At 31.5% G+C, this 23,497-nt stretch overlaps 1 protein-coding gene across 4 annotated transcripts in view; it reads right to left on the bottom strand.

Annotated features, from left to right (window-relative positions):
* Nucleotides 1-617: 617 nt before the first annotated feature.
* Nucleotides 618-23,497, bottom strand: part of LOC139499995 (ventricular zone-expressed PH domain-containing protein homolog 1-like) — a 34,239-nt gene continuing 11,359 nt past the window's right edge. For 2 of the 4 annotated variants that reach the window (XM_071288682.1, XM_071288681.1), the window contains 11 exons: nucleotides 22,937-23,146; nucleotides 21,486-21,700; nucleotides 21,135-21,152; nucleotides 15,882-16,064; nucleotides 13,663-13,786; nucleotides 12,358-12,475; nucleotides 11,339-11,478; nucleotides 4,885-5,016; nucleotides 3,836-3,985; nucleotides 3,154-3,258; nucleotides 618-1,022 (listed from right to left, as the gene is read on the bottom strand). In XM_071288682.1, the coding sequence (XP_071144783.1) occupies nucleotides 720-1,022; nucleotides 3,154-3,258; nucleotides 3,836-3,985; nucleotides 4,885-5,016; nucleotides 11,339-11,478; nucleotides 12,358-12,475; nucleotides 13,663-13,786; nucleotides 15,882-16,064; nucleotides 21,135-21,152; nucleotides 21,486-21,700; nucleotides 22,937-23,146 (1,698 nt within the window). In that variant the 3' untranslated portion in view covers nucleotides 618-719. The other 2 variants (XM_071288685.1, XM_071288683.1) reach the window with 2 other exon arrangements.

The raw sequence follows: 23,497 nt of genomic DNA, 5'->3' as shown, positions 1-23,497 counted from the left end.
ATAAAAAGACTTCAAGATTTTGTTACACACTGTTCAAGGGCATATTAATAGTAATCCATCAAAACATAATGCCCTGCTTTCAATGCTGCTAATAATACACAGATCTTGTGGACAAAATTTATAAAAAAAAATTCTCTAGAAATCAAATCTTGGTTAAATAAAAAGAGCGTCACACTGATTTGTACAACATTGTGATGTATGGCGGGATTACAGGCAAGATGATTTTAGATTTGTGACTTAACATATCATTTTTTTTTAAATGTCAGATTCATTCTAGATTACTGTAAACCAACTTATTTACGTGGATACCTCATTTTGCTTTTAGCCCTTTCTTATAAATTGACTACTTGGGAGATTTATTAACATAATTTTCAAGATCTATTTATATAAGAAAAGATCGAAATTTTACATATTTTTGTACTCACGGAAGTGACGAAAATAAATTGTTTGCAAATATTGGTTGACTTTCAGTATCTTGTACACCTTATCACTATTTTAAAATCTGTTCCACTTAACTCAAGAGTCTGTTCTGCTTGAACTTTTGACGTCATACAACAATCACTTTTCCATTGTGGCATCAGATATTTTCTTATATGACATAAAAAATTTATGGGAACTTTTGTGATGTGCAGTAATGGCGGACAAATAGCAAAAAGGTGTATTCATGTGTTTTGAAAACCTTAATTCAGATGATATTTATATGGAACTATATTTCATTGCTATAATTTAGTATCCATTACAGATCTAGGTCGTTCAATGACAACGTTTTCTTGATTGAGTGGATTGACATGACTGGGCATCGGCACCATCTTAGTGCTCTTTTTCTCATCGTCTTTGTTCTGGACCTGGGCTACAGCAATGTGTAGACATTGGACCCATTGTTCAATGTTTTGTTGGCCTTTAGCTTTGAACGTATATGTCTCATCACCAGTGAAAATTTCAAATGCTTTCGGAATGTCACGTATGCCTTTCCTAACTGCTTTTACACTTTGTATTTTGCTAACTGGCAAAGTCTCTTTTCTCTACAAATTATGAAATAATTTAAGTATGATCATATTATACACTTTATTTATGAAAGAGTAAAACAAAAATTTCAAATGCTTTGGGAATGTCATGTATGCCTTTCCTAACTGCTTTTACACTTTGTATTTTGCTAACTGGCAAAGTCTCTTTTCTCTACAAATTATGAAATAATTTAAGTATGATCATAAAATACACTTTATTTATGAAAGAGTAAAACAAAAATTTCAAATGCTTTGGGAATGTCACGTATGCCTTTCCGTACTGCTTTTACACTTTGTATTTTGCTAACTGGCAAAGTCTCTTTTCTCTACAAATTATGAAATAATCTAAGTATGATCATATTATACCAGTGTTCCAGCTAGGTTTTCAAAAGGGCAGGGTGCCAATCCTGAAAAAGGGCATTTAACGCGCGATATGATAATATGAAAAGGGCATATTTTAATAAAAGATGTTAATCAAACATTTGTGTTTATTTGTTGAATCACAGGTTATACAAGAACAACATCTTTAGCCCATATAGAACTCTATCTTTCTACTTTTAAGGCTGAAAAACTTGTCAAGCAGCTTGTCACACACGTTTTTTTATCATTGCTTGGCAAAGTTGAACTTTATATGCAGTATGTTTTGAAAGGAGATCTGTTTCATACTGTTTCTATGGTCTACCACATTTTACCAGTTTCACCTTTCTACCCCTGCTGTTCTTGATGGCAATACAGCACAAAACAGCTGTGCTCAGTAAATTCACAATTTTAGGATATAAAGCAACAGTGAAAAATAGTATCAAAAATAAAGAATACAGAAAAAGATGACCAAGGCACCCTACCAACACTGCTACTAAGACCCTCTTTAACTTTTCCCATAACTCAAAATAAATACCTAAACATATATATTCTTAAGCAAGAAGTATGGAGACACATTTTAGAATATGTAAATGGGTTACTCAATGCTAGGAAAAAAATCAGATTGAGTTATCTTTCTTTATTCGGGTGTGCTCCTTCTTTGAAGGATTATAAACAGTACGTAAATATGATGTAAATATGATCACAATATGGCGGCCGATTTTGTTATTTTCGTATCAAAAATGAAGGCAGTCAATGACAAATACGTCTGAATTTTCTGTTTATTTTACAGAAAACAAGTAAAACAATGTCTTCAACGAGTTTATAATAATGGTTTTCCAACTTTCTGTCATTACGTTTCTTCCATGAAACTACGGTAAACATCGCAAATTGTGCCCAAGTTGTTGTATGCACATTTCTTCAAAGATAATTGCCGACTGACCGATTCTATTTGAACGAATTAATGTTGATGATCATTAATGACCCATCCGATAAACGGATTACCTATAACAACAGATTATGACACCAGTTGTAACCATTGATTAGCTTGGGGTGGTAAACAAAGTCATAATCTTTTCCCCAGGTAAAATTTAGTAATTAGCGTATCATATCAATATGCAAATTAATATGCAATCGATCTTCAAAAAAGGCAGGGCGCCCTGGAAACTGTAAAAAGGGCACAGGGCGCCACTCGGAAAAGTGCGGGCGCCACACCCTCTGAAAACGGCCTAGCTGGAACACTGTATACACTTTATTTATGAAAGAGTAAAACATAAATAACAACATGCAAATCATAAGATTTAATACTGCAAATGTACCAAACAAAGTTTCACAAGATGTGATATTAAAACCTAGCATTCAATTTAAGGACTAAGTTATAATTTGATTAAATAAAGGACACAACAATCTTTTCATTATTTGAAGGTGTTGTAACTGCAAAAATATTTGCTACTGTAACATTTGTGCCTGTACTTAGGGAGTGTAGGTAGCCCCTGTCTTTGTTTGTTTGTCTTTGTTTGTAAATTGATTTGTTTTTCTGAGGAACTAGTTGTCAGTGACCATGGTAGGTGTGATTATGGTGTAATGGCCAATATTTTTTCACTTGTGTATAGATAATTTTAAGATATTATTTTTGATGCAGTCTATTGGTAATTTTATTATAATAAATCAAACTGATCTTTGAAGGCCATAAGGGTGAATATTGATTGCTTTATCTTATGTCGTTTGGTCTGTGGTGGAAAGTTGTCACATTGACAATCATTTTAAATTGATATGGAATATACAAACTTACATGGTCACTTTTGTTATAGGTCATGTGAGCACCAGACAATGTGAAATATCTTGTTTTCCATCGTTTCAGAAATTTCCATTTTCCTTTCTTTTCTTTTAACTGACCCTGAAAATGATAGTTAACTTAATTATATAATTTAGCAGTATATAAACAAATTATGAAATAAAGGGACCAATCAAAAGGACACTCAAGTAAGAGGTTAAAAGCATGACACAGACAAGAATTTTTTTCAAATGTGAAAAGAAACATCCAAAATCAGCATCAATTAAGGCAGTTTATTCTTTGTTACATATATGTTGAACAGATACAAATGTTTTGTTTGATGTATTTTTTTATGGGTCATTAGGTCTTAAAATTTTTCAGATGTGCATAATATTGTGTATAGCATTAATGAAATTAGATGCATTTCTATTTTTTATGTTTGTCTAATCCATGAATAATGGAGACAAACATTAACATACATTACACCTTCATAAAATACATCTTGTCATGTGGTAAAATATTTTTTGGAGTAAAGCCTTGGTTCACATTCAAATATCAATGATAAGATCTAACAATGAGGCTGGTGACAGTTTTTGTTGTTCTGTACTGAATACAAGATTTTTACCACATTAATACAAAATTCAAACCCTCTCCTTAGAACAATTACCGATCAAGACACTGTCTAACACTATTTACTTACAGCTATTACAGGGACGCCATCTTGTAAAAGATCTCCCACTTTTTCCGGATGATTGCACACAAAACACGCCCAATGTTTCTTTGCTGCATTGAATTCAAACACATCAAAGAATCGGATTCTGTTCAGTTCCTGTATCAACAAATCTTGATCCTGTAAATAGTATGGTAATATTAAATGTATATTTTCTTCAATCAACATTTTATATAGAAGGGTCCAAGATCTGGATGCAAAAATAGAGAATAATGGGCAAAAAAAAAAAAAATACTTGAGAAAAACAGACTAAAGAAATAAAGAAGAGAAAAAAAGGCCAAAACAATAGGGAATTGAAATAATGGGTGCTAATTATTAATATATAAAGAATAGAGAAAAAATACCTAAAAAATTAAAGAATACAGAAATGAAGTACCCCTTCTAGAGCCTCCTACACAAATTTCAGTAATATTTATAGAATAACTAATTGAAGAATTCAAATAGAGAAAAATATTCAACAAGTGACCAAACAACACACTAATTCACAAATGCGTGTAGCGCATTAATTAATGATCAGTGTTGTTCGGTCACGAGTTGAATATTTTTCTCTATTTGAGTTCTTTAATTAGTTATTCTTTTTATTACATTGGTAAATGGCCTCTTTTTTTTTTTTTAAATTAATGTAAAACATGTAAGAACTATGTCTTTTTTCTACGCATTCACAATTTGTTTTGATCCGCCGTTATCGACGTCTTGACAACGCCTATTGTTGTAGGACGTCAGAGAGTGAAATAACCACGTTTATTTCACATGTGAAATTATCGGTTTTTATTTAACTGGGAAATCAATGTAATTCATTGCAACCAATGTAATAATTTTATTTATTTAAGTTTTACAATGTATGTCTGAAAAGTTTGAAATTTTGGTTTAATAGATTATTTAACAAATATTAAGATAAATTTACGAAAATATTTCTGCCCATAAACAATGTTAAAAAAACAATAAAAGACAAAAACAAATAAGAAATGAATTTTGTAGATTTTACAACCATAGAGGTATTACAAAGAGGCTGACATTACCTTAGCTGATGGAAATGATGATGTTACAATGGTGAGGAATATATTTTGTCCTTTCTCTGAGATTGCTTCTAAACATGTCTTTAATGAACTAATACTAGGATCATTCTGACTTAATGCTGAGGTTGACTGTGCCTGAAAAATATGTTGAATCTTGCAAGTAAAAATGTGTTCAGTAGCTAGTAAAATCTAGCTAGTTACTCATAAAGATCTACTCAGAAACTAGCATACATGTTGTCCGTAGTACTAGTACCAAAATCCAACTAATTTTTTCAAGCATTTAAATTTCACACATTTTTGCAAGAAGAACAAGAATGTGTCCCTAGTACATGGATGCCCCATTGGCACTATCATTTTCTATGTTCAATGGACTGTGAAAATGGAGGGAAAATCTCTAATTATACCCCCGCTTTAAAAAAGGGGGGGTATACTGTTTTACCTCTGTTATACCCCCGCTTTAAAAAAGGGGGGGTATACTGTTTTACCTCTGTCTGTCAGTCCGTCCGTCCATCAGTCCATCCATCAGTCCGTCCGTCAGTCAGTCCGTCCCATGAAACTTTCGTCACATTTTTCTCAGGAACTACACATCCACCCTTTCTGTAATTTGCTATCAACATTTATATATGTCAGCCACACCGTGTGATGCGTTTTCAGATTCATCACTTGACAACTTCCTGTTTACCAAACACTTGTCTGATTTTACACATGATAGCCAAGTTGAAAATTTTCGTCACATTTTTCTCAGGAACTACAATACAAGGATTTCTGAAATTTGGTTTCAGGATTTATATAAGTCAGCTATACCGTGTGATGCGTTTTCAGATTCATCACTCGACAACTTCCTGTTTACCGAACACTTGTATGATTTTACACATGATAACCAAGTTAAAAATTTTCGTCACATTTTTCTCAGGAACTACAATACAAGGATTTCTGAAATTTGGTTTCAGGATTTTTATAAGTCAGCTATACCGTGTGATGCGTTTTCAGATTCATCACTCGACAACTTCCTGTTTACCGAACACTTGCATATTTTTACACTATTAATATTATCCACTTGCGGCGGGGGTATCATCAGTGAGCAGTAGCTCGCAGTTTCACTTGTTTGGTATTATCAAAGAGCTGAAAGCTCTGAAGAAAAATGACGCCACTGTCTCTAATATTGGGATAGTTTTTATGCAAGTCTTGATTTTCACATACCGTAATTAGTTTAACAATGCAACATGTCTCGTAAGCATATAATTGATATTCGTATATGTGTGTGTGTGAAGTGAAGGTGCCAACTGGCTGGTTTTTTTTAAAGACAAATGAATAGGTCAAGACTACCTGAATTGTACAAATAAATCCCGTGGAAAGGCTTCTATATTTCTCACTGGTACATAGGCTGAATCTGGGTCCATTCGCGCCCATTCACGTTTGCGCCAACTCATGTTCGCCCCCTTTCACTTTCACACCCTACATGTTCGCAACTAATCTTAATTGGTTTTGTGTTTAATAACTCTGTAAGCAAGTGTTTTCTTATAAGTATAATTGTTGTCATTGTCTCAAAATAAAGTGAGACAGCATTTTTTTTTTGTGTTGAATAAATCTTTATCATGTTTTGGATAGCGTATTGTTAAAGATAATAATAATCCTTTCTAAATAAAGTGGTATTTTGTCAACGTTTTATTTAGCGTTGAATAACTCTTAATCATGTTTTGGTTAGTGTATTGCTATACTTTGTTTCATTGACTTCTTTCATAATGAAGTGAGATTCTGACTATTTTTTTTTCTGTGTGTTGAATAAATTTTATCATGTTTTGGTTATAATAGTGGATTGCTATATTTTGATTCCTATATTTTATTGTTTTGTTGTTTCAGATCAAAGGGCTTAAAAACAATTATCTTTTGTGTTTTTCCTTTAAAATCTTCAATGTTTTACTCATACCAAGCTATAAATACATTCAGTATTTACACCAAAGCAATTTAAAACAACAATCATGATTTTCCAATTATTCAACTTGAATTTGAATTAAAATTGGGCGCGAATGAGTAGAGTGCGAACGGACCTTGGGTGTGAACGTGCGAGGTGCGAAAGTGTATTGGGCGCAAACAGACCTGATACCACATAGTCTGAACCCCCTTCTCCCACAAAATATGAAGTAAATTAAAAACAAATTGTTCAGAGAACAATTGAAGTCTTTCCACTAGAAAAGATCTATTTTTATATTGAAATATGAAAAATCAGTTTAAAATGTTAGTTCCTATGGCTTTATGACGTCCTATTAACCTATGACCTTGACCTCAATTTCAAGGTCACAAACCATGGACCTTGAATCAAAATATCCTAGGTCTTTAATATGTTTGGTTAATGAGTACTACCACTTGACGCGTAATTTTAAATGTAAGATGGACAAAAACTCCCTTTTATTGTATGCGCAGCCTTTCAACCAAAATATACAAGTAAGGACATGTCGCAACTAATAATTTATGAAAAATTATTTGTCAAAATGTCATACAGTATTTGAAAAGAAGTGAAAATAAGCCAAAATCAAAATTTATAATATGACCTTGACCTTTGACATTGACCTCATTTTCATTTTTAGTACCAATGACCTCATGAAGACCCTAGGTCTCTATCAGTTATGGTTTACCAGTTGAAAATGCATATCGCTTGAATCAAATGAAAAAGGGGGAATAACTCTCATATGGAGTCCCCATAGAGCTATGGTTCAAACGAATATTCTTATCCTAAATATGTAACGAGCAATTTGGTAAAATAAAATCTTTTACGGTTACGAAGGAGAGGTGGCCACAAGAAAAACAGTGTTTGGGGAGATAGCTCTTACAACGTAATGTATTTTGTTATAATTACATTTGATATATGTTTCATTATAATACTTTATTCTGATTGGCTAACTGCACATCACATGTTATTCCTCAAGCAATTGCATCACTCAATAAAACTTTTCATTCATGATAACACGTGGTCCCACAATAAAGTGCACAGATGAATTGAATAAAAAAGTTATAAAATTCGTGTTTTCATGGTCCTAGCTAAAAAAAGTAATTATAAGTATTGAATGTTTCTTTTTGTAACCTCATAGGGTTGCAAAAGCGTTGACCGTGTGCACATTTTTAGAATGAAGCGCTTATGCTTACGCGCTTCATACAAAAAGTACTTCGGTCAACGCTTTTACACCTCAATGAATTTACCAAAAAAAAGCATTCAATACTTAAATGCAGTTGTAAATTTTTAAAGCAAAAAGAGTTAATACTAACATTCACTTTTTTGGATGTTCATGTACATTTTGTATGTATTTATTTTTCTCAACTACATGAATTTTTTGGTGTATTTTTAATGATATATATGAGTAGTCCAAATAATTATTACGTCTGGCAAGGCTTTTTAAATTTTATTCTGGGACACCTTCCTATGACCACAAGGCTATGTTAATTTTTTTCTGGGACGCCTTCTTAGGAAGCCTTCCTACGAGCGTCTTAGGAAGGCGTCCCAGAAAAAAATAAAATAGCCTTGTCAGACGTCATTATTATTTGGACTAATACATGAGATATTGGATATTTTTATGCATTATTTAACCAGTTGAGTCTTTTACAGGATTGTTTGTTTAATGCTGTTTAAACATTACTGAAAAAAAAACCACCTTAAATTTGCTAATTATTTGGCATGAAAGTTTGATTTATTGAAAGGGACTCATAGTTTTCCATTTAATTTTAATAATTGTCTAATGGTTAAAACAATAGCTTCGTTGTTTACTTTTATACACAACAACATATTCACTTTGGTTTCGTTGTTTACCTAATATTCACTATGTACTTGGTAACAGTTATTAATTAATTGAATAAAAAATATTATAATAAATATTATTGGAAGCCGAATTGACGTCAAATAGGTGCCGATTTGACTAGATGCCAATTTAACCAGGTGCCGACTTGACTTGTACGTTTCAATTCCTCTGCGATCGTTTGCGGTATTTTCTTGAGAAAACCTATTTTCCATCATCAAAGAGAAGAAGAAACTGCTTGAAATGATTCCCGAACGCTTCGTGATTGTTAAAATAAGTTTAATTCACTCAAAAAACAATTTTAAAACTTGCGATGTTTAAACAGGAAGTTTCAAAAGCACGTGTAAAAGAAGAAATTAACCGGTGAGAGTGGAAATCCGTACATAACATATATCACTATAGTACGACTTTTAAAGCAAAACAGTTTCACCCTTTTGTAAAAAAGTCTTTCATATGCCTATCACATTAATGTTTGAAGGGTCTTAAGCTTATTCAAACCATATAAGTCGGTATGAAACACTAAAACGGAATGATAATAACCGATTACGTTTTGTAGTTTACAAAATTCTGGACTGGTTCCTGTCAAACTACAACACTTTGTTCGAATGTAGTGGAATACAAACAGAAACCAGTTAGTTTGTAAACTGGTTCCTGGCTGATTACTACACAATGCTCATGCATAATGATAACACAAGCACATTCCAGTTTGTATTGAAATTAGTAAATACGAAACCAAGCGCGGTAGGCAGAGAAATCAGGTCGGCAGTTATGGAACAATGACTGCGTCATTTTCCAAAAACTAGAAAGATCATATCATAAGGAACATGTGTACTAAGTTTCAAGTTGATTGGACTTCAACTTCATCAAAAACTACCTCGACCAAAAACTTTATTAAACCTGAAGAGGGACGAACGGACGCACGGACGAACAGACGCACAGACCAGAAAACATAATGCCCATAAATAGGGCATATAAACTATGCTGTTAAAATGTCACGCTAGGATTTTCTCTGTCAGATGAGAACACATTGTAAATATAATTAAGACAAAGTCAGCTGGAAAAAAAAGGGGGGGATATACTGTTTTACCTCTGTCTGTCAGTCCGTCCGTCCATCAGTCCGTCCATCAGTCCGTCTGTCAGTCAGTCAGTCAGTCCGTCCCATGAAACTTTCGTCACATTTTTCTCAGGAACTACACATCCACCCTTTCTGTAATTTGGTATCAACATTTATATATGTCAGCCACACCGTGTGATGCGTTTTCAGATTCATCACTTGACAACTTCCTGTTTACCGAACACTGGTCTGATTTTACACATGATAGCCAAGTTGAAAATTTTCGTCACATTTTTCTCAGGAACTACAATACAAGGATTTCTGAAATTTGGTTTCAGGATTTATATAAGTCAGCTATACCGTGTGATGCGTTTTCAGATTCATCACTCGACAACTTCCTGTTTACCGAACACTTGTATGATTTTACACATGATAACCAAGTTAAAAATTTTCGTCACATTTTTCTCAGGAACTACAATACAAGGATTTCTGAAATTTGGTTTCAGGATTTTTATAAGTCAGCTATACCGTGTGATGCGTTTTCAGATTCATCACTCGACAACTTCCTGTTTACCGAACACTTGCATATTTTTACACTATTAATATTATCCACTTGCGGCGGGGGTATCATCAGTGAGCAGTAGCTCGCAGTTTCACTTGTTTGGTATATAAAACTAGAAAGATCATATCATAAGGAACATGTGTACTAAGTTTCAAGTTGATTGGACTTCAACTTCATCAAAAACTACCTCGACCAAAAACTTTATTAAACCTGAAGAGGGACGAACAGACGCACGGACGAACAGACGCACAGACCAGAAAACATAATGCCCATAAATAGGGTATATAAACTATGCTGTTAAAATGTCACGCTAGGATTTTCTCTGTCAGATGAGAACACATTGTAAATATAATTAAGACAAAGTCAGCTGGAAAAAGCTAATTCCAAAATTAAATTGGTTTACAGTATTATAAATCTAGTTCATAAATAGTAAAATCTAAATTAAAAAAAGTAGATAGTATAAATCTAGTATCTTTACTAGTTAAATCAGTATAAAACCAGCTAGCAAGATATTGAACACATAACATTATTCAAAGAAAATACCCTATATTTCAAGACTGCTGCCTTAAAAATGATGTTTTCTTATGTTGACCCACCGATGTAAGCATATTTGTATCCACTATTAGATTTGTACAAGTGCCTAGGTATAGGAAGATGTGGTATGAGTCCCAATGAGACAACTCTCCATCCAAATAACAATTTATAAAAGTAAACCATTATAGGTCAAGGAATAGCCTTCAACACAGAGCCTTGGCTCACACCAAACAACAAGCTATTAAAGGCCCAAAAATTATTGTCCATAAAAGTATTTGTATTATACAATATGTGCTAACCTGCCAACCTTTGAAAGCAAAGACATGTCTACATATATTTATTGTATTTGCCATCCTACTGACTATAAATTTAGACCAAATTACTTAACTCCTTTAAATGCCAATTTCCATACTATTAGTTTTTCCTGAGGGGATTATTTTCTCTGATACACTATTTGCCAAACATTCTGGCAAGTTTTTTTTTTTTTTCATGCTTAGTCTCAGAAGTGGATAATGCATTTACCTGTATTGCTAAAAACATGAGATGAATCCAAGTTTTAGGAACTTTGGTATCCAATGTAAAATAACTATTGCCATAAATACATCTTTCTTTCTGATCACCACACAGGAAAAATAAACGTATATACTGCCTGTGTCTCCCATCTGAAAAAACAAAAAATATACCGGTACTTTTATGTTCAGATTCTATATAAACTTGATTTTCGAAGAAATATTATTGCTTACATTCTACAATGGATTTACACATGTATTATTTTTTAATGCCAAATTTATGGATTTCTTGGGATATCAATGAACCACAAATAAGTATAAATTTCTCAAAAAGATTGTATGAAAACTAAGTCAAAACCTTATAATAAAATATCCACTTATATATATATTTTCTTCTACCCATCAAAATTGGTAACCACAAAAATAAATGAATCCGCATTATTTGAAGTTTTATAAACATATGATGTTGTTTTCTGTCATAATAGTTATTTGTTTAATGTTACATGTATAAGCTTGAATCAGGCCATTGGTTTTATTTGTTGGATCGTTTCACAATTTGTTATCTATCTAGGACATTAAACAGCTTTATATCTTTTGGCTCATTGTTGAAGGCCATACAGTGACCTGTATTTGTTAATCCAAAGTGTTTTCCTTACTAGTCATTTGTCAATGTTTGTTGGATAATTGTCTCATATAGACTGCCATACAATACACCATCACCTTTTTCTTATATGATAATCAACTTCCATACATTGGTTATCATGGTGAAAATTATATCTTTAGTCTAATATTTTCTATGAAAAGCATAGACAGGCAGAAATATACTCACATTTTTTCAAGCTAGGAACTATTTCAATAAAAATCATGTTCAATGGTTTAAGTAACTTTTAAACTATTGTCAAACAGGAAGTAACTTGAATTTGTTTTAATTTAAAACTGAGCAGACAAAATATGGCCACATCCTAAATAGAGGTCATAATAATGGTGTCAATGAAAATGAATTGATGCATTACACAAATCAATGTCACATACTTATAATTCCACACTTGGCTGGTATAGGAATTCTAGCTGAAAACTGACAGATAAAGTTCCTAATGGATGTCATATGTTTCTCACAAAAATGCTGTATCCCATCTCTGATTGGCTCAGCCTGAAACAAAGGTTAAAAATACTTTGACAGTATGAATCTTACAATATACTCTGATTTGAGTATGATCATTTAAAGCATGCCAAGTTCTCAAAATCACCATGGGATGTTTTAAGCATAAATAGACCTTCTGCATCTCACTCATGTCACTAGTGTGTTTAATATAATAAACTACTGATTAGAATGAGTAAAAATGTACTGAAAATTCAGGAATTTTTTCCATGTTTTTATTATTGCGAAAAATATAACCACGTTTATAATTGCATTACTGTGGATTCATCATTTTCGTTGGATACCAATTTTCTATGGTTTCGTGGGAACAGGTGAAATGTGAATTCAAATGTTCAACGAATAACATATTTTCAATAGGCTTTGTATACAAGAGATTGACAAAACCACGAAATCAATTATCCACGAATATGTAAGTTTTCAGCAATCCATGAAAATTGATACCAACGAAAATAAATGAATCCACAGTAATTAAAACGCACATTTTGAAATATTTCAAAGGAATTAAACAGGATTTTTCTCATTATCGCAAAAACTAATCTCACATTTATGTTTAAAATGACAAAATTGCAATAATATAATGCATGCAATAATTCTGAATTTACAGTAAGTATATGTTTTTTTAATCCTTAAAGTGTCTGTTTAGAGGATTTCAAAAGTCGAGTCAACACTCAACAAATCTTGATAGATAAATTACCAATAATTGGGAAAGATGGCAAACCTCTTACCTAGTTTCAAATAATAAGTCCGCTCTATGATCAAATTAAATATTTAACAGCAGATGAAACTCACTGAATATTAACCCCTATTTTTTACCAACAGCCAAACCACTTTACTGGGAGCGGAGGCAAAGTCTTTGTAATACCTTCAGTCACAAGTGAAACTGCTATCTACTGCTCACTGATGATACCCCTATCGCAACTAGAGAAGTTTATTAGTGTAAAAATATGTAAGTGTTCCGTAAACAGGAAGTTGTTGAGTGATGAATTTGAAAACGCATCGCACAGTATAGCTGACTTTATATATAAACCCTGAAACCAAATTTCAGAAATCCTTATGATGTAGTTCTTGCGAAAGATGCAACAAATACCATTCATGGGACAGATGGATGGACAGACAGACAGAGGTAAAACAGTTTACCTTCATTTTTTCTTTTAAAGCAGGGGTATAATAATACTTACTAGCAGAGGAGGCCCAGTTTGTGTACTTCCAACAGTCAGTAGGCTCCCAAGTGACAGTCTGTCTGACAAAATTGTTGATGCCGGACTCACTGGTCTCTCATGTCTGGTATTAGAACTACTATTTCTGGAAAATAAAAACATACATTACACATTCCCTTAACTTATGACTAACATATATTATGTTAATATGGTTTTTTTTTCATTGAAGTAAATTGTTGAATTTCTATTTATAGAATACACAACATTTAATCGATAAATTTCCTCAAACTTAATAATAACATACACTATGTTAATAAAGGGATTGCTTTCTCATTGAAGTATATTGTTAGATTGCTATTTATAGAATACACAATATTTAATTGTTAAAGGAGTAGGTCCGGTAAGGACCAATTTTGGCCTCAAATTTCAGGTTCATCTGACGAACGATTTTGACCACTTTTTAAACACTTAAGTGTCTATTTTATTTGAATTAATCAGTTTATGTGAAAGATTTTAACAGATTTAGTCATCAAAAACGATCCCATTCAAGATCAAATATGAAAAATCTACCTAATATGCCGAAAAATGTCACTTTTCAGTTGGTTTTTGGTAAAAATGAAAGTGGCCGCATCCGTGTTCATCCTCAACCTTTATATATGTTATGTATTATCATAAAATACAACTTACATTTCAATATTAAGGATGAACACGAATGCGGCCACTTTCGTTTTACACGAAAACCGTCTAAAATTTAACTAAAATGCTAGAATTATGAGGATTTCAGTAATTTAGCATGACTTAATGGTGCTAGTACCGGATATATGTGCATTGTATTGTCAAAAACAGCCCATATTTATGTAGCAGAAGCATTCTACTGTCCAATAAATAACTAAAGGTTTACATTTTAACAATTTTGTAAAACTGTTATATTTTGGGGCCAAAAAGGGGTCTTACCGAACCTACTCCTTTCCTCAAACTTATCAATAACATACAATATGTTAATAAAGGGGTTGCTCTCTCATTGATGAATGTTGTTGGATTGCTATTTATAGAATACACAACATTCAATTGTTGGATTGATCTTTCTACAATTTGCATGAAACTTTCAAAACATGATGTCCTAAGTCAGGAGCCTGTTGTTCAGTGCTTGTCATTGTTGGTGTGGTTCATAAGTGTTTCTTGTTTCTTGTTTCTTGTTTTTTATTAGTTGGTTTTCCTATTTGAATTGTTTTACACCAGTAATTTTGGGGCCCTTTATAGCTTGTTGTTCTGTCTGAGACAATGGCAAATACAAGTTGCCATTAAATTATTTTTAGATAGTAAATAAATAAATACCTTTTTTAGATGGTAAATAAATAAATACCTTTTTTAGATGGTAAATAAATAAACACCTTTTTTAGATGGTAAATAAATAAATACCTTTTTTAGATGGTAAATAAATAAATACCTTTTTAGATGGTAATGTGACGAAAAAGCTTGTTTAAGTATGGGGACTTAAACTAAAGTGTGTATTCTTGTGTTTGTGCTTTGTTGTTTGGTGTCTACGTTTCACACGTCCACGGACGACAAATGCCAAGTATACTCTTTAACAGGGTTACCCTAAAAATCTCTGGTAGCGTGATTAAGGGAATCCTGGTCACATAAATAAATAAATGGATCCTGGTGTAGTCTGAACGAAGTCTTGTAAGTTAACATAAACACAAAGTCGATTAAAAGTTCAATACTGTATTATGCAAAATCCAAAGTACATGTTACAGTAATACAAGTTTACAACATCTAAACTGCAGGCTCAACAATACGGTGACATAATCCCAAATCTCCTACATATGCACCTCTCGTACACAAAATCGTCTCTCCTCGTATATCGTATCTACAACTATTTCTCTCTTTTATAATACTCTAATAACCTGATTACAATATGGTTAAATGACTCTGAACAAAGAAATATTCTACAGGAGCTAAATTACAGGAGCCCGGAGCCCGGAGATAAGGTCAACCGAAACTGAGGTCAACCGAGGCACCTGTATAAACAAAGCAACGGGGCACCAGCTGATTAACATGATTGATTTGACATTTAACAAGTACAATCTGATTGAAGGCAATAAACATAGATTGTAAGGAATTACTTTATAACAGTTAATGAGAATAAGTAATCTAATTATATCATGATCATTAAACCCAATGATGCATGTAATAAACGAAAAACGTTACACCTTTTTAGATGGTAAATAAATAAATACCTGAGAGATTTAGGAATGCTTTGTTGACTTGAGATTGTACTTTGTGACATAGCTGTATGTCTGACAGATACTGCACCACTAGGATATACTGCATTGTGGGGATTCCCAACAGTGATCACAGTCACCTGACCCTCTGTTTGACTGGATACTGATCTGGTTTCTTTTTCTTGTGGAGGAGATGAGCTGAGGGAAAAGAATTTTTTTTGAAACTTTTTCAATTGTAATCAATTAGAAAAGAAAAGTTGTGGTTTATTATTTTGTGACAGACATGAAGTAGAGGTCAGATTAACCCTGTCAGACAAAAATGTTGCCTATAGAATCTGAAACAGGGAGACCTAACAAAGACAAAAGTGCACAGGCTGAAATGTCTTGCCTCCTTTACTTACCATTAATATTATGTTGATAGTCTTAAATATAAAGCTTTACTACAACTATCACATCAATTCAACATGATCCAAGAAAATAATGTCAAGGTCAAATAAACCAAACTGGAAATACATGTACACCTTACAATCATTCCATACACCAAATATACTTTAAAAATATGGTTGACCTATTGCACATAAAAGAAACAAACCTTACCAGGAAAACTTAACATTGATCAATGAACCATAAAAATGAGGTCAAGGTCTGCCAGACAGACATGTTCCCCTTCCAATCATTCCAAACACCAAATAAAGTTTAACTATAACAAACGATGTCCATGAAACAAAATTAACCATTGAAACATAAAATTGATCAATGATACATGAAAATGAAGTCACGGTTAAATGAAACCTTTCAAACAGACAAGTACCACTTTCAATCTTTCTGTACATCAAATATAGTAGATCCCACTCTTATAGCATCTGAGATATAGACTGGAACATAAAAACTTAACCTGATCACTGATCCATGAAAGTAGGTCAACTTCTGAAACTTCATAACATACTGTGGATTCATTATTTTTCATTGGATAACAATTTTCATGGGTTTCATTTCAAATGTTCATTGAATTACTGTGGATTCATTTATTTTCATGGGTACCAATTTTCATGCAAAGAGGAAAACTTGCATATTCCAGGATATCTAAATTTATGGTTTTGACAAAGTTCACATGGATGATGGATTCCTTTAGAAAATTTGTACTTCGATATTTAAATTCCTTGTTTCCCTGTACCCACGAAATCCACGAAAATTGGTATCCAACGAATATCAATGAATACACAGTACATATTTTCTATAGGTTTTGCATGGAGGCAGAACCATGAATTCAAATATCCATGAAATTGCAATTTTTCCTCAATCCACAAAAATTGATACCCATAAAAATAAATGAATCCACAGTAACCTGTCTGTATACAAGATATGACTTACAGTTCTTTCACCCCTTGAAATTCAAAGCTTTACACACAAAAAAAGTTTACACTGCTACCAGATAGTAATTCTTATGTCTAATGCATTCTGCGAATTTTGTAAAAGCCCAAACGAAAATAAAGTTAATTAACAAAACCTTAGGAATCTCATGTACTTAAAATGGAGCAAGACAGTGTTGAATAGGTAAATGTCATTTATAGGTATATGTATAGAAAATTTTTCTGGTAGTTTTGGATCTTTTTTTAATCACTACTATGATGTTGATAATTGAAAATTGTAACACAGGGCACTAAACCTGCTGTTTAAAGGAGTAGGTCCGGTAAGGGCCAATTTTGGCCTCAAATTTCAAGTTCATCTAACGAAAGATTTTGGACACTTTTTAAACACTAAAGTGTCTATTTCAATTGATTTGATTAGTTTTTGAGAAAGATTTTAACTGATTTAGTCATTAAAAAACCTCCGATTCAAGCTTAAATATGAAAAATCTATCAAATATGCCAAAAAACATCACTTTTCAGATGGTTTTTGTCAAAAATGAAATTGGTCGCATCCGTGTTCATCCTCAACCTTTATATATGTTATGTATTATCATCAAATACAACTTACATTTCAATATTATGAATGAACACGAATGCGGCCACTTTCATTTAAGACGGAAACCGTCTAAAATTTAACTGAAATGCTAAAATTGTGAAGATTTCAGTAATTTAGCATGACTTAATGATGCTAGTACCCGATAAATGTACATTGTATTGTTAAAAACAGCCTAGATTTATGTAGCAGAAGCATTTTACTTTCCAATAAATAGCTTAAAGATTACAAGTTCACAATTTTGTAAAACTGCTATATTTTGGGGCCAAAATGGGGTTTTATTGAACCTACTCTTTTAACATCATCCTGAAAATATGCTGAAGATGACCTCTGTAACAAAGTCTTATCATAAATAACTGTGTATTATGTGTATAATGCAAGCAAAAGAGAAGAAAAGTGTAATAATTCTCACTGCATACTAGAAAGAATTTGGTTATTTAGCAAATCCTGATGCAGTCAGTGTATGTATAAAACATTATCAGTTAATACAATTAAAACTTTTTGAATTAAATCATTGTCTTTTATTTAGTAAATGTAAATCAAAATATAAAAAAATTACAAGTTACTGCAAAATAATAATTAAGAGCTGCGCTATAAGCGCATGATACGCCTGTTGCCCTTTTAGCTTGTCTTTATGCTTTAAATGATTTTTTTTTGTACATTTTACAATAAGGCTGTTAGTTTTCTCATTTGATTCGTTTAACATGTCATTTCAGGGTATTTTATAGCTGACTGTGCGGTATGGGCTTTGATCATTGTTGAAGGCCATACAGTGACCTATAGTTGTTAATTTTCTTTTAATTTATGAAAGGTAGCTTTATAATTCAACAGTTATAAACAATTCACCAAAGTTTCATAAAATGTTGTGAAGTATTTATGAGTGATTGTCCGAAAACTGGTAAATTCCCCTTTTTTAAGAATAAAAATTCATAACACAGAAAGTAAAATCTTAAATTTATAGAAATCAAAAGGGAGCATACGTCAATAGATATAAACAATTCACCAAAGTTTCATAAAAGTTGATGGAAGCATTTTTGAGTTATTGTCCGAAAAACTGGAAAATCCCCCTTTTTCTAAGGATAAAACTTCATAACACAGAAACGAAAAATCTGAAATTTATAAAAATCGAAAGGGAGCTTACGTCAATAGATATAAACAAAGTTTCATAAAAGTTGGTTGAAGTGTTTTTTAGTAAGTGTGGACGATGGACAGACAAGGGTATACCATAATATGTCCTGTCTTAGACGGGCATATAAAAATTAACAAATCAATCTTTACCACATGTATACAAAACACATTATCCCAATTTTCTTCCTAATAAAACAACAACAAAAATTTTGGATGAGTTTTCTGCTATAATTCAAAAAAGCCATTTCATAAATAATGCATATTTCATTTGAAAATGTATAAAATGTAAATATTTATATAAAGTAAAATCACAAAAATACTGAACTTAGAGGAAAATCAATTCGGCAGGTCCATAATCAAATGGCATAATCAAATAACAAAACGCATCAAAAACGAATGGACAAAAAATGACTTGGTACAGGCATTTTCAAATGTAGAAAATGGTGGATTAAACCTGGTTCTATAGCGCTAACCCTCTCACTTTAATGACAGTCTCATCAATTTCCGATATATTTACATTGATGCTTTAAATAAACAGACACAATAAATAAAATAGTCAAAATATGGGTACATCAGTCATCATCGTATAACAATTTTAAAAGGATCAATTTACCAAAACACAAAAACATCTACTATCTACGAACACATTCATTGATTTGAGTGTCTGATGTCAGAAAATTTTATACGTCACATAAATTTGTCGTTCAATGTGCATACAACAGTGCTTTTTTTACATAGAGTTATCTAAAACTAGAAATTTCCTTTAAAAAGGATATTTCTGCATTTTTTTGTAAAAGTTAAAAAAAAAAATGTTTTAACTGTACTATATAAAACATGTTCTAGCAATAACAAAAAGTTGAAATATTTCATCAAAATAGAAATCCAGATTTCTGGGTTTTTTTTTTATATTTTACACAAAATATAAGGGCTGTTGTGGGGGGGGGGATGTTTGTTTAGGCATTGTCAAAGAAAAAATATTAAAAAGTAAGTTATAAATGTGAACATTAAAAAAAATTCAGTATTTATCTGTATCGCAACTGTTCATCAATAATTTACTTCTCCTTAAATTATTTAGTTTTGATCAAAATGATCCCAAACAGTCTTAAGATTAAGACACAATTCAAAGTGATGTTCAATACTGTTCACAATTATTTTTCTCTTCCTATTAAGATGATTTAGATTTGATTTGAATGACCACAAACATTCTTCAGATTAAGACACCATCTAAACACTCACCAATACAGTTAAAATATGTATACAATTAATATTACCCCTATAGCTATTCTCATGTAATAAAAAAAACTCAAATAAAAAAGACTAGTAAATAAGTATAAAATTTAACAAAGCATTATTGCAGTTAACAATAAATATTAAATTGATTACAATATAAATTTTAAAAAATTGTAAAATGTATCAAAATATATCAATATATTTTATGCCTTTTAATACTGCTACAGGTTCATTTAATTGTTCCGTGAAACATATAATACATTTCGACTAATCTTTTAAAAGAAATGTTTTATATGGAAGGGGAAAAAATAATAAAACTGCTTCTAAATTATTTTTTGTCTATATCCTATTTTGGAATGTCTCTAATTTTCCTGCTGTTTTAGCCTTTTTTGATCAGTGTGAGAAAAATATTTGTTCTTCGTAGAGAAAACTTTGTTATCTGCAAATGATGAATCAAAATTCAATTATGGAGTCAAATTTTTCTTGATTTGCTATTGTGACGTCATAAAAAAAAGGTGACCATTTCTGATGACATCATATATAAAGATCACAATTTTTTGCAAATTTAATATCGCCTAAAAATCATAAGAGAAACAGATTCTACCACGATATCTTGTATATTACTATATATCTCACATCTCAACAGTTAAATTTTAAATACTCATAAAGCTCTGCAAGCCTCAGGTTTTTGTTTCAAAAATTCAATTGTTTTGAGAGAAGAAATATTGTAACATACATGATGCAGAAATGGAATCTATATTTGATCATGCTGTTAACATTTTGCGCAATAACGTACTGTAAATTAAGAAATCATTGTACGCTTTAATTATTGCGAGTGTTAAAGAATGGACATAAATGCCAGATAAATTACTGCGATTTAAGTAAAAGCTGCATATAAATATATGTATCAGACACCATAATGCAATTTCGTATGATTAAAGTACTCACCAAGACAAATTATTTGCACTGATGAAAACAATAAATTTACAGTATATGTCATTGAAAGTTTGACTTTTTGAGATAAAAGCCATGGAAACATAAATATCCCAACAGTAGACAGATGTCTTAACAATGTTTTAAAAATTCAAGGATTTTTTTCTCTTTATCAAAATAGCACTCAATGAAAATGGTGAAAAAATGCATAATTTTGTGAAATCAAACCATTTAAATGTTTACCCTCAACCCAATAACTAAATTAAAGGACATTGTAAAATGTTTTCAAAAGGAACAAAGAATTGACAAAACTGAAAACCATACATCTTATTTTCTTGTGAATATAGTCGAACAACAGTCTCTTACTATTTTTTCAGGTCGTCTTTCAATTGCTGAACCAGCAGTCTCACAGCACTAGAACCACTCTGAGATAGTTTACTAATTTCTATAATGTTTTCTTCCAGTAACGAGTGATTGTTGATACTCAGGGCTTTAATTTCTTGTAAAATGACCGCTAGGGCAGTCTGGTCTTTCATGCCTAGGCATGATACAAAGTAAACCATACTTCTTCTAGCATTGTCCTGAAAAGAAAAAAATATATAATATAAAATCTATAATATTGCATTTGTTATATCATTAATGGTATCGTTTTTAATGCACTATGTGAGTATTTCAACAATAAATTTCAATTTTTGTCAGATGTTTGGACTTCTTATTTTTTCCTACATTCTTGAAAAGCAGCTAAATAACCTATCAATATTTTGAGCTTATTTTGTTTCTTAAAGTCATAAGAAACCGCAAATTAAAAAAAATAATGTATATGTTTTTTAAAACTCAATGTATAGTTTTCATTATAAAACTTATGTACATATACTTTTTTCTGAAGAAAATTCTTTAATTTGTTTATATTAAGAAGAAGTCTACTTTATTTTAACATATTTTAAGGTATTCAAAGTGACCTCCATGTGACCCATCTCGTAAAAATATGGTCATCGCAATACGCATGGATGTCCTTAAAATAAACTACTATCTGATTGTACATGTTAAACACGTGCTCAATATCCATGCTTTTTGTTGATTGTTGACAAACAGGTGACAATCGTTAAACTTCGGCTTCAAAACACAAACTTTAATTACCTGCCATATTTTCACAACAACACTGACCGATTGAAAAAAAAAATTGATGATTATACGAAATTTATGCGAAAAAAATGATAAAATCGTGCACAGGAGACTAAGTTTATGATATTTGTATGCATTGGTTGAAGAATTTGAATAACATTATTTTTCACCGGTCACTCGTTTATTATGACTTTAACTAATGCTTTTCTGACTTATAGCATCAATTTTAAATTCTAGATTTTTTTTAATCATTTCACCTAAGTAAATCCTTAAGTGATGCTCAAGTCCATTGAATTATTTCAAAAACCCAAACTTATATGTATAAAGGTGTAAGGGCAGATCAAGCCAATAAGGAGCCAAAGGATACCTAAATCCAGAGAAGGATTCAGAGTTTTCCCTGAGGACAATATACATTCCTGAATTTAAAATGATTTCAAAAAATTTATAACATCAAATTTCCATCAAATCAGATCTGTATTTTCATGCCTAAACTTGAGAACTGTAATGGTTACAAAGAATAAAAGGTAAATTTCATTTTGAAGATTGTCTTTTTTATCTAAATTTCTTTTTTTTTATTTATCATATGCATTATGTTTTGTTTTTTTCTTCTAAATTACTTCTTATTTCCTTCTTTTACATAATATTTTATAATTTTTGTTTGAAACAATTCCATTAAACACTCATAAGCTACAAACCTGATCTATATTGCCAATTGCACCAATAATTTGTATAACTTGTATAAAATACATTGGCTGTTGTTCTGCTAAATCCTTCAATGAGGGGAGGTAATCCACAAACGCTTTAGGATTGGCTGTTGCCATGTCAACAAACATCATGAGAACCAAAGCTGCCAAAGTACTCGAGGACAGATATTTGCAGAATTCATCTATGTGTGGTTCTAAAATCTGTAAAAATAACAAGCATTCATAAAAATGTGATAACATAATTATAGTTTTATACACTACAAAATGTTATTTCTTGAAAAATGAATAATCAAAATGTTGCTTTGTTCCCAATGACTTCTTCCCTCAACTGAAATATGAAATCAAAAAGATTACTGGAAAAAAGGTATCATTCAAATCCAAATTTAAGTTATGAGTATTTCAGTTGTTTTTGATTCGTGTGATGTGTTCAAGCAGTTGATTTTGCTAAGTTTTTTTTTTATTTGAATTTTTATTTGAAGTTGGTATTTTTGTTATTCTACTTTTTCCAAGAAAAAAAATTAAAAGTGGTAAAAAATTTGTAACAATATTTCC

This window comes from Mytilus edulis, chromosome 13 (genome assembly GCF_963676685.1).
Source record: "Mytilus edulis chromosome 13, xbMytEdul2.2, whole genome shotgun sequence".
NCBI lineage: Eukaryota > Metazoa > Mollusca > Bivalvia > Mytilida > Mytilidae > Mytilus > Mytilus edulis.
This window is presented reverse-complemented; position numbering and strand designations above follow the sequence as displayed.